General features: G+C 50.3%; 1 protein-coding gene across 1 annotated transcript in view; it reads left to right on the top strand.

Annotated features, from left to right (window-relative positions):
• AXIN1 (axin 1) overlaps window positions 1-12,364 on the top strand; it is a 71,645-nt gene that overhangs the window by 55,720 nt on the left and 3,561 nt on the right. The window contains exons 6-8 of the mRNA XM_066197952.1: window positions 4,147-4,700; window positions 6,941-7,117; window positions 7,702-7,947. Coding sequence (XP_066054049.1) covers window positions 4,147-4,700; window positions 6,941-7,117; window positions 7,702-7,947 — 977 coding nt within the window. The remainder of the gene's footprint in view (window positions 1-4,146; window positions 4,701-6,940; window positions 7,118-7,701; window positions 7,948-12,364) is intronic.

Consider the following 12,364-nt stretch of genomic DNA (forward strand, 5'->3'; position numbering starts at 1 on the left):
TTGGGGTTCTGCAGTTACTAGCTGCCGTGGCCCTGAGGTGAAGGCTTTGGGCTCTGTAACCTGCAGCCCTCTCTTATAGCAGAGGAGTTGGTGCCTGGCTCGGCTGGCTCTGTGCTTTCAGGGAGGTTGAACTTCTGGGGCTCCAGGGAAGAACCTTCAACCCTGTTGGAGTATTTTAAAATGCTCCTCAAGTAGCTCTTCAAACAGGAAAAAGCTGTAGATTGTAGTGTTGGCTTTAAACTCATCTGCATTTCAAATGCAGAGAACAGAGGAAGGCAGAAGGATTTGTAAGGTCCCATCCAGCTCCAGGTGTTTTCCAGCAAACTCCCTGCACCTCTGCATGCAGCCAGAAAAGGCCAGCCAGGTGCTATTTTGGGATTAGATTCCTGTTCTTCTGGAATTGCACTGTTCTCCTGTCTAGTGACTGTTGCTTTCAAGGCAGTGTAATCAGCAGCATTTTCTGCTAACACAGTCCTAGAACACTTTTCTTCCTCCTCCTCCTCCCATGGCTCCATTGCAGCCCCCACCTGTACTAAATTACATTATTCCAGCCCTCTGCCTCCTTGGAAGAAGCTGCCAGTAGCAATACCATAAAATCAGCAAATGCCTATGTGCCAGAGAATATATTTAAGTCTGTTTAAACACATTTTTGTGTGACTTAATCTATTTTTAAGCCCAGGACTCCCACTAATGCTATATATTAAACCTCTTTGCTGTCTCCAGAATGTATTTCATTGACTAGCTGGCATCTGGCATTAGCCATTCAGGAAAAACTCAGAGTAAGCAATTGTAGCTTTTTTAGGTCAGCACTTAAGGTGCAGGAGCTGCTGGTATCAGCAAGAGGGAGAACTGGAATCCTGATAGATCACAAGGCTTTTTTTCTGTGACCTGAACACCAGGACTGCAGGGTAACCTCTTCCCAGGTCTGCATGGCTCACTGCTCAGCAGCACAGGGAAAACCAGGAGCATTAGACACACTGGGCAGTTACCAGCCTAACAGAGAAGCTGGAAATATTTTGAAAAAGCCAGGGGAAAAGAATTTTTCTCCCCCCGAACAAGCAGCCTGCATGTTCCCTTTCAAAGCCACATCATGCAGCAACATCGAGAGGAGGCATCTGATTTGAAGCCAAATGCCTTTTACTGAAAAGACTGTCAGGTTTCTGCTTTACAAAAAAGCAAATGCTGAATTCATTAATTATTCTGAGAAACGTGGCAGAGGATTAGAGGATGTGGATGTTCCCATATTAGTTTTTGAGACACTTCAGCCTTGTGTCCACGCATGGAATCTGCTGTCACAGAGATCAGTATTGGATCATACAGATCGCTCTGAACTGAACAAATGGAAAATAAGCCAGGGAGAAGCAAAGCCACCACTGAGATTCTCAGTATTTGAATATGAAACATTGCCTGACTAGAGAGGGAAATCATTTGCATGATGATCGAAGAGGCTCTCGTGCTTAGCAGAGCTCTTTTCCCTTCCCAACCAGCAGCAGCCTCATAGGTGGGACTGGGGGGAGGCCAAGGAGGAGATTTCCAGCAAGGTATCGCCTGCCTGTGGCTCATCAGTGCAGCTCTCAGCTCCTAATTCAAAGGGAAGGGCACCCCCAGCCTTGCTGAGGAGTAAAAATAGCTCAGCAGTCAGCAAAGTTGGAGCTGCATCTGTAGCTGCTGCTGCTGCCTGTGGGAGCCGGTGGAAGAGCTTTCTGACAATATTATGTCAACAAAGCACCATCTAGTGGTGATGGCAGCGGGGCTCCCTGCCTGCCCAGAGTGTCACCTGCCCGCCTAGAGTGTCACCTGCCTGCCCAGATCAGTGCCAGGCTGTGCCGGTGTCACTGCCCAGGCTGTGCCCAGCTCCCAGCCAAACTCTTCCCAGCTTCTTGCCAGTCCTTGCCCAGCTCACTGCCAAGCTTTGGCCAGTGCCAGGTCTTACCCAGATCACTGTCAAGCTACGCCCAGATCTCCACCAGGCTCATTTCCAGGCCTTGCCCAGCTCATCACAGCAATGTCCCAAAACACAGCTCCAGAGCCCACCTGTTGTTTGTTCTGTTGTTTTTTTCACTGCAGACTGAGCACAGTGAAAAGATTCAGCAGAACTGGTTCCTGCAGCCCTGACTCAAACCTTTGCCATGCTCAAGGAAAGACAACAGCTTGGGATAAGCACCCCAATTCACTGCTGTTGTCTCACTGTTGAGGTGTTACTACTTGATGTGTGGCTGCGGCCAGTGCTGGGGGCGGTAAGGCAGGTCCCCATAGACCCACCCCAGGAGCAACTGCTCCTGCGTGGGGTCCAGATCTGCTCAGTGACACAGATGAGCTGAGCCAACGTGAACTGAGAGAGCCTCTGCTCCCCTTAGCCCATCCAGATCTCAGTCTTGAGGCAAAAGTCCACATTAGCTGCAAAATGGAGTTCTAGGCAGCCACAGGATTTCCCAAATCCCAGGCATCCATTTGAGTGGACCAGACTAGGTTCTCACTCTCATGCCACCCTGCTCAGGTGTGACAGCACTACCAGAGTTCTGGACTGAGCAGAAAGGACATGCTGCCATTCCTCAGGGATCTGTGCCAGGGTCAGATCCTGCCCTGCACATCGGTTGGTGTTTGGATCTCACAGGTACCAGCTCCCAAAGCCTCCCAAGTGCTGAGGGTGTCATTGGCTATCACAAGCTGCTAATAAATGCTCCCCTCAGTGGCAAGGATGTAGTCAGCACATCCCTCACCATGCCTTGTCCCTGAGCTTGGTGCCCAGGGCTGGTGGCTGGCCCGTTGTGGCACGTGGCTACAGATGTAAGGTGCCTCTGAAGCTCTTCAGAGGGATCTGTTGGAAAGGGCTGTGTCCCCTCCACACATCAGCATCATGTCACACCCCCAGGCTTACAGTGCTCACACCTTTGGCACTTTGAAAGCCTGGCATTGTCCCTGCTTCAGGCCTGAACCCCCAGGTGTGATACTGGGAGGAAGTCTATTATTTACTTTCTTGCTGTGTGGTTGGCAACTGAGACTTTGAAGCTGGTTAGCAAGTGATGGATGATGGCATCTGACAGGCAAAGCTGATGGGAGTCAGTGTTTTCCAGCAGATGCATTTATCTGGCAGGGCAGAGATACCCTGTGCTGCAACTGGTTTCTTTACTGTGCCAAAGGAGGAAAAGAGCAGGATTAAAGGACTCACTGGAATCCTGCTTATGTAATTAAAACAAATAGGAATCCTGACTTCCAATAAAGAAACTTCATAAATACCTGAGTTTATGTTGGAGCGTAAAGTAGTTCGTCAGCATCAAAATGTGGCTGTCAGCATGGAGGAGTTTAATTCTTCCTGGCAAGAACTTAAGAGTCACTAACAGCATGTCCTAGACCAGTGTGAACTGCAAGAACAAGCAGTTAGTTCCAACCCATTTCTTTATCTGCACGAAGTGTTTTCACTCCAGCCTTAGCATGCCCGGGAGAAATCAATGTTTGATTTCCAAAACCATTCATGCAGCTGTCGACCTTCACTTGCTTCCTCCTGTTACAAGCCTCCTCTTGGCTTTGCCTTGTGAAATAGTCATTTGGGTGAGAAAGCCCCCCTGGTCTCACCTGACTCAGAACTGATTTGCTGCATATCCTGTAGCTCTGGGCTTTATCTGATGGGCTTTGAAGCAGTGCCTTACCCAAAGGCATGTAGGAAGCTGAAGGTACACTATGGTAAGTTATGTTTCTGCTGCTGGTTGTTGCAGAACCACCTTCAAGGGACTTGGAGTAAAGCTGTGCCTCCTCCAGTTGAGTTGTTAGGCTTGTCAGCTCTGTTTGTAAGCCTGGTTGTGATGTGTGGGCTGCCTGGCAGAGCTCCTTGGGTGCCGTGTGGAGAACATTGCTAATGGTGGCTCAGGAAGCAGATACAGAGACCTGACCTGCTCTGCTCGGTGGCACCCGGGCTGTACAGGCTTGGCTTGAGCATTAGGAATTTCCTGTCAGTCTGGGACAGGTCTCCCAAGGGGTGGTGGATCTCCATCATCTTAAACGTTTTCAAGATCTGACTGGACTAAACCAGGACTGAGCTAAGGGTTGGTCTAAAGACTACACCAGTCCTGCTGCAAGCAGAAGGTGGGACTAGGGACCCCTTTTATCACTCCACTGTCATTCTCTTGATTGTCTCTGTGTTTCTTGCAGGAAGAAGAAGGTGAGGATGCAGATATCCCTTCTGGTCCCTCGGTCATGAGCCACAAGATGCCTTCCGCCCAAGCCTTCCATCACTTTGCTCCTCGTTATGCTGAGATGGGCTGTGCTGGGATGCAGATGAGAGATGCCCATGAAGAAAACCCTGAAAGCATCCTGGATGAGCACGTGCAGCGTGTGATGAAAACTCCGGGCTGCCAATCTCCAGGACCTGGCCGTCACTCTCCTAAGCCACGGTCCCCGGAAAGCGGCCACCTAGGAAAGCTGCCAGGGACACTAGGAACAATTCCTCCAGGGCATGGCAAGCACGCAACAAAATCAGGAATGAAACTGGATGCAGCTAACTTATATCACCATAAACATGTCTACCACCACATCCATCACCACAGCATGATGAAACCAAAAGAGCAGATCGAGGCTGAGGCCACGCAGCGAGTGCAGAACAGCTTTGCTTGGAATGTAGATTCACATAACTATGCAACAAAGTCACGAAACTACAGTGAAAACTTGGGCATGGCCCCTGTCCCCATGGACTCTTTAGGCTACAGGTGAGTCAAGGAACACCCAATGGGATTCCCAAAGCCATGGCTCCTCTGGGAAGCTCTTTCCATAAACAGGCTGTAGCATGTCAGGGAAACAGCAGTTGAGCATTTTCTTGTGAGAGTTTATGCTGGGACATCGTTTGAGGGCTCTTTCCCTTCAGAATGGATATGCCCTGATAACCTTAATAGAGTCCTTTTTATCTCTGTGATCTGGTGCTGATAGACACCCTCTAACCAGGATTTTTATTGGCCTTGGTTTTAAAATAGATTTTCTGCTCCTTAAAGCACTGGAGATGCTTAGAAATTGCAAGTTCTGGTCTACTTCTCCATGCACCAGGAGTTGGATGTTGGGGCTGTGTCTCAGTGTCTGGGTAATAGAAACAGGGCTCTTAAGGTGTTTATGAGAGGACCAAAATCCCTCACCTTAACTTGTTGCAAGGCTGAACCCATTCACCAGAAGGACTCCTTCCTCTTCCTTACAAAGCAATGGACACTGCAGTGCTGCCTTTTCAGCCAGTCCCAAGGGGATGTTCTCCAGGGTAGGGCAGTCTCTGCCCAGAAAAGCCATTCGGCTGCATTACAGGCTGTTGTCCATCTTTCCTTGGCCATTTGAATTCCTCCATCCCTTCCATGTTGCAGGGAGAGGGGGAGCTCCATTTCTGTGGCAGGTTTTGCTGGTCCTGTTACTGGGTGACTGCAAAGGTGGGAGTGCAGCTCGGGGCTGACCACGGTGAGGGATGGGGAGGAGGCAGCCACAGGGGAAAGCTGTGCTCACCCTGAGTGTGTCTGGCTCCCCAGGGCTGAGGCTTTGGGATGTTTCTTTGCAGTGTACCAAGGGTGGGACAGTTAGTGAAGGCAGGTTGTCTGGGTCTGCAGCAGTCAGAATCAGCTTCCCAGGGTGTCAGGAGGAAAGCAGAGAGCAGGGGCAGCCGAAGCAAGCTGCTCTTCAGGAGGGAGAGGCACTTAAATCCATCATGTTTGTATGGGGAAGCGGTTGTTGGTTCTACTGAGATGAGGATGGCCATGCTGGGCCAACCCAAAGCCCCATCTACACACAAGACTTCCTTCCAGCAGCAGCTACAGCATATATTTAATGGGATTTTTAAAGGACACACTCAGAGCTGTCCTTCGTTTGGTACAAACTCCCAGTTCCTGGCAGTCCCTGAATTAGAAGTTTCACAAGACAAGGGTTTGCATCCAAATGGTCTTGTTTGGCAGCCCGCAGTCTCTTGTGGTGGCTTCTCTGACTCTTTGTTGAACCCAGCTGGGGTGCTGTTCCCCCAGCCCCCCATGACTGTGTCTGTGGGTCAATGACATCCTGCAGAAAACAGCATTATTTTGTTTGCACTGAACATGATGCTGCAGAGTTGCATTTGATACCCAGTAGTTTTCCTGTTGGGAGAAGCAGAGAAGTTGTCAGCTTGCCCTACCTTTGTAGATCTGCAGCAATTCCTCTCCAGGATTTTTCCAAGGGGTTGCTGCTCCTCTCTTGTGTTCAGGTTGGTTTTCCTGTGTGTGTTAGTGAACATGCAGGAGCGAGGTCCTGTGCAGTAAAGCAGGTGGATGATTAGTGGGAGTCTCATGGAATGACAGGCCAGCATGGGGGAATTCTGCATGGCCTGCTGAGCACGGGGCTGCTTGGCTGGGCACGTGGCCATGTGCACCATGGCGTTCCTGCAGGACCTTTGCTGCAGCCACAGGCAGAGCCAGTGTTGGCTACTGCCTGGCATCCCTCTGGCTGTGGTGGTTGTGGTGGCTGGGCTTCCCCCTGTGAGGCAGCCCACCCTGCTAGGATGTGATCTTCCACCGTGAGGTGAGGCCTCATTCACTTGAGAGTAAGAAGCAAACTCTGGGTATGGCAAGTCAGAGTTTGGGGTATCATTGAGTCTGAGGGTGATAGGAAGGACCTGGGTTTCAAGCAGTGCTCAGGCATGGAGAGACAGACAATGGATAACTTCCCACTCTGAGCAGAGAGCTGAGGATTTAACACAACCCTTCCCATGGCAGAAGATCTTGCTGTGGCTCATTTGGGCAGAGGAGAGCCTCCCTCTCCCCACAGGTTGTTGGGTAGAGAAGCTGCTGTGCCCAGGTCTAGGTGGTCTTACTCTTAGCCTGAACTGTGGCACAGGTGGTTTGAGCTTTGGTAGAGCAGGGAGCTGTGGAAAATGTCAGGAGGTAGATGTGTCTCTGCCCCTCTGGTGGTTGGCATAAGCAAAGCACTAATGTCCCAAGCTTTGTTCTTGCAGTGGGAAAGGAAGTCTGCCCTCAAAAAGGAATGTTAAGAAGACCGATTCAGGGAAAAGTGATGGTGCCAACTATGAGATGCCAGGATCTCCTGAAGACGTGGAGAAAAACCAGAAGATCCTTCAGTGGATCATAGAAGGAGAGAAGGAGATCAGCAGGCATAAGAAAACAAACCATGGGTAAGGGCTGGCAGAGTGAGGGACAACCACGCTCTTGTATTACATCCCCTGCACGAGGGAGATGTGTCAGCAGGCTGCCTTCCTCCCAGACATCTTGGGAAGGCAAGAATCCACCACACAAGGGTTTAGACCTTTAGAAGACTGAGGATTACTCGGGGGCTATGAGGGCTGTTGTTTCTGAAGGATAGGTCGTGGCCATGGCAGGAGGTTGCAGCCCCTGGGGAATCTTAGAAATTGCTGCTGTGGTTCCTAGGTGGATAACGTGGCACGTGGTAGGCAGGGGAGGGCATCCTGTGGGAGAATGCCACAAAAGATCGAGCTGCATTTTCCTGAGTTTATTTTGATGTATGGGGTTGATGGAAACCCTCACACTTATCTGTGGGGTTTGTTGTAGGGTTGGGCTACTCACCCTGATGTCTCAGGACTTGCTCAAAATCTTCTTTAGATTTTGATGTTGCGCCCCTCTCCCTTGAAAGGAGCTTCCCAGTGGTGCCTGTGTCCAGTAGCAGGTCCATCTGGGAATGCCTGTGTGCCTGTGCAGAGCATCTCAGTGCTCCATGTAAAACCTTTGTGTTTGTGTGTAGCTCTTCAGGTGCTAAGAAGCAGCTGCCCCACGACATGGTGCGGTCCCTCTCCATCGAGCGGCCGGTGACGGTGCACCCGTGGGTCAGCGCCCAGCTCCGAAACGTCGTCCAGCCTTCTCACCCCTTCATTCAAGATCCAACCATGCCACCCAACCCAGCCCCCAACCCTCTCACCCAGCTGGAGGAAGCTCGCAGGAGGTTGGAAGAGGAGGAAAAACGGGCTGGAAAACTCCCCCTTAAGCAAAGGTATGATGATACAGTCTGGTTGTGCGTGGGAGGGCTGGGAGAGACTGCTCTGAGGGATGTCCATGTCCTCTGCTCTGGTCTCCAGCATGCAGAGAGGTCAGAGAAATCTGCCTCGGTCTCTCTGACATGGTGGTGCAAATGCCAAAACCCACCTTGAGGCAGTGGGCTTGTGATCTGTGGGTGGAGAGGCTGGAAATGTTCCTGGCAGAGTGGGAAGGGGCTGGGCAGTGGGAGCACGTCTGGAAGGGGTATGGCTGGGAGAGCTCTCCCCCGGTGTTCACTGGCTCTCCACTCATTCACAGTCACACAATGACTTCAGAGCTTGGTACAGGAGCAGAATTCGTCAGGATTCAGCAGAATTAAGTGCAGAAGACAAATCTGTCTTTGCTCTTTATCTCCATCTCACACAAGCATCCAGCAAAGGCCACTGGTGGCCTCTGGATGAGGAGCCCTCTGTGCTGGAGCCCTCCTGCAGCCCTAACTCTGTCTGGTCATACCCAAGTCACTGCATCTTTCTGTGACTCAGCTTAATGGCTGTTGCAGAGCTCATTTTCCTGCTCTGTGTTATCTTTCAGGGGACATCATTTGCAAGGCACATGGAGCTCTCTGGTGAAAAGCGTTTTGGAAGTGCTAGATAATTACTGTTAACAGCTAAAAGCACTTTGTCCATTAAAAACCTTTCACAGCTCTCCAGCTGTCCTCTGAAAACTTGACACTTTGCGGTCTGACTCGTACAAACACAAATGTAATTTAAAAAAGAAGCTCTTAATTGACAGGCTCCAGTTATTTTCGCTTGCAGTGACCACGTAGCAGATTTCTGTGTATTCATGTCAGAGCATTGATTGGAAGCCAGGTAATTAGAGGGCTTTCCCAAGCCAAGTTAAGCCAAGTTTATGTGATCTACCTTTTGGCGTGTGTAATTGGATAGGGTTTATTAGTAGTGTAATTTATAGTTGTACTAAATTCATGCACCTTCCCCAGAAATGTCTGTACACACTTTGACAACAGCAGCCTGGGCTGTGCAATTAGTATTCTGACAATAATTTGGTCTGTATTTTAAGAGTGGCTTACAGAGGAAGCCCATGGTGTGTGGTAAATGCCAGGCATGCCAGCAGCAGGATGGGCTGAGCAGTCCCAGTGCTGAGCTGCTCTGCTTCCACTGCATCTCCATGAGCTCTGGCTCTTCTCCCTGTGATCCAGGGATCCCCCAGCCCTGCCCCATGCCTGGAAAACCAGAGAGACACTCACCAGTGGGGAACTGCTTGTGGAAAGTAGATGTGTCTGTGTCCAGTAGCAGGCAAAAAGGGATGCAGTGGTCCCCAGGGAGCCAAAGATTTCTGGATGTTGAAATCTCTCTGCTGGATTTTGGTAGGATTGGGTGCTACAGCTGGAGCACACCTGAGCTGACAGTTTTTAGAAAGCTCCTGCTCTGGTTAGCCCAGGAGCCTGCCTGGAAATAGATCCCACAGCTCAGTGAGAACAAAGTTGAAACTGAGAGAGGAGTTCCCATGAAAACATCATTTATTTCAGTCAGGAGCTTTGAAGAGCTCTGGGAAATTGGAGCCAGTGTCCCAGGTTTGTCAATAGCCTTGGGGAAGCACAGAGAGGTGGAGGTGAGCCCAGAGGTGTCCTTGAGGCTCCAGTTGAGCTGGCTGTGGGTGGAGAGCACACTGTGCCAGCTTTCTACAGCCAGACTGGCCTTGCCAGCACGGTTATCCTGCTCTCCAGCCACTCCCCTCTGGCACAACCCTTCCAGCAGTGGCCTTCCCCCCAAACTGCCTATTGCCAGCAGCCCTGCTCCCACCACAGCACTGCCCCACTGTAAATCAATGAGGCACCTGCAGTGACTCTGCTGGAAATTGTAAACGTTCTTCCAGAAAAAGCATTTCTCTCCCTATCTCACAGTATTTGAAATGACCCTGATCTCTGAGATAGCGACCTGGCTACTGCTGGCTCGCAGTTCAGGATTGACCATCCAGTACTAATGACCTGCAGATCCAGCAGCACACCAGTGCCCAGCATTTGTGTCCCAGTGTTCATCAGATTTTTCCATGGACAGACAGGTTTTGAGCCATTTCCTCTAGCTCAGTCTCAAATTTCACAGCTGGATTGAAGTAATTAATACCAGCTCCTCAGAGAATGGATTTTTTTGCAAGCAGGGAGAACATTTAGCTAGAGATCACTTTGGTATTATTTGTGTTGGCTCAAGATTGGAAGAAGAACAGAGCTGGTCGCTGGGACACCCACTGAGGTAACATCTGCAGGGTGCATTTTGGGCTTTCCAAAGCTCTCCATCCCCAGGGTTGAGTTGGAGCAAGCTGGACACCTCTGCATCACAGCAAGGTTGGATTGGTGCTGCAAACCAGGCTTGGGTTCCCTGTCCCAGCACTGGTGGGATGCACAGCTGTGGGTCAGGACTGGGATGCAGATGCAGTGAGGGGGATAAGTGCTGCTGTTTCCCTGCTGGGTGGTGTTTTGTGCTTGTGACAAACACAGCAGTGGGAGGCGATGTCGGAAGGGGCAGGGTGTGGTACCTGGCGGTATTTCTGGGTCACACTGACACCCAGGAGATGGGTGCAGGTGGCAGATTTAATGAGGCAGGGCTCAGAGTCGGTCTGATGGCCTTTATGTGCAAGCCAAGGTCTCAGGAGATCTCTTGGCAATGACGAAAGTGGAGACTGTTGTGTTGTTTCATTCTCCTGAGAGGAGCTCTTGGAAAATTACATTTTCAGTGATTCCATATTCATCAGCTCTGCTTCAGCCTGCTGGAGGTCTGTGGCTGCAGTTTGGGGGGTGTGTGAGTTCTGCTGATAGAATTAAAGCAACAGGAAAATCTTCTCTTGGTACATTGGTGATAAAAGGAAGACTGGGGAAAATGTGGGCCCTGTCTGTGAGGAAATGGGGGAGCTGGTTACCTGGGACATGCAGGAGGCTGAGATACTCAATGGCTTCTTTGCTTTGGTCTTCACTAGTGTGTGCTCCAACCACAGCACCCGAGCCACAGACAAAGGCAGGGACTGGGAGAAAAAAGAACCGCCCACAGTAGGAGAAGATGGCATGGTTTTAAACCTTTAAAACCATCTAAAGAGCCTGAAGGTGCACAAGTCCATGGGACCTGATGAAATCCATCCACAGGGCCTGAGGGCACTGGTGGATGAAGTGTCTCAGCCACTATCCATCATATTTGAGAAGTCATGGCAGTCTGGACAAGTTCCCACTGACTGGAAAATGGAAAGCATAACCCCTGTTTTCAAAAAGGGAAAAAAGGAAGGCTTAGGGAACTAGAGGCCAGTCAGTGTCCCCTCTTTGCCTGTCAGGATCATTTTTGGGCTTCGCTTCAGGCATCATTTTCAGGGCACGTCACACTGGAGCCAGGCGGAGTAGGTTCAGGAGTGGCCTTTCAGGTGTGAAGTGCACAGCAGGAGGAAGGACACTCCCAGCCGCTGGCACAGTCCCCCTCTTGCCTCTGCCACGGCAGAGCTCAGGGATGTTCTGTCCTCTCCATTTCCCCAGGCAAAGGAGAACAGCAGCCCTGAGGAAGCAGCTCTGCTCCTGCGCCAGGCTCGTCACCATGTCCCCAGGTCCCCAGGCACACAGCAGCCCTCTCTTAGTCATGACTTGTCTCTAGCAGGATTAAGAGAAGCTTAGGGACTTTGAGGTTTTCCAAACCCCTTCAATTAACTTCTGGCTCACAGGACTCACAGAATTTGCCTGAATTTATGACCCATTTTTCCTTTAAATGCCTCATATTTTTTTTTCCAAGGATGACTCAATTCCTTAATGTTTTTTCTAGCTAAAGGGCATCCTGTATTTTGTTACAGGGATGGGAGAGGCTCGGAGAGCTCTGCTGGCACCAGGAGCAGACCCTTGTCTTTCCAAGTGCTGCATCTTCTCCAGAGGTCTCCCAGGTAGAGCAGGCACCCGGAAGATTGTTCAGTTGAACTTTAGACCTCTCCTGCCTGTAGGAAGAGGTGGAAAGGCTGTGTCTGGTGTTGGTTTGCAGTGCCAGTGTTTATGTGGGCGCACCATGAAAAGGTGCTCTGCCCGCCAGCCACTGTTTAAAGGTTAAGGTCAGAGTCATTTCCAAAACTGCGATTACCTCATGTGCTTGGCAGATTCTAAGGTTTTTACAGCAACTTTCCAGTCATGTAAATACAAAATCATCTTTTTTTATCCAGTGAGCTTTTAAAATAATTTTTTTAAAGCTGCCAAATGTGTTTTATGTGACTTTGAAAGGGAAGGCTGCCTCTAGCTCAGACCACACATGCCAAGGTACCAATTTGTGTAGGCTGCTCCAATGTTTGTGCAGCGTTTTCAGCACCCCAGATGAAAGGCTCTGCAGAAGGGCAAAGTACCCTGAGCTGAATTATTGTTGCTTTTGTCTGCCCCTGAAAATGGGGTGAGGGCTGGGCTGACA

Source organism: Chamaea fasciata, unplaced genomic scaffold, assembly GCF_029207755.1.
Source record: "Chamaea fasciata isolate MVZ Bird 193981 ecotype frontalis unplaced genomic scaffold, bChaFas1.0.hap1 SCAF_16, whole genome shotgun sequence".
In the NCBI taxonomy this organism is placed as follows: domain Eukaryota; kingdom Metazoa; phylum Chordata; class Aves; order Passeriformes; family Sylviidae; genus Chamaea; species Chamaea fasciata.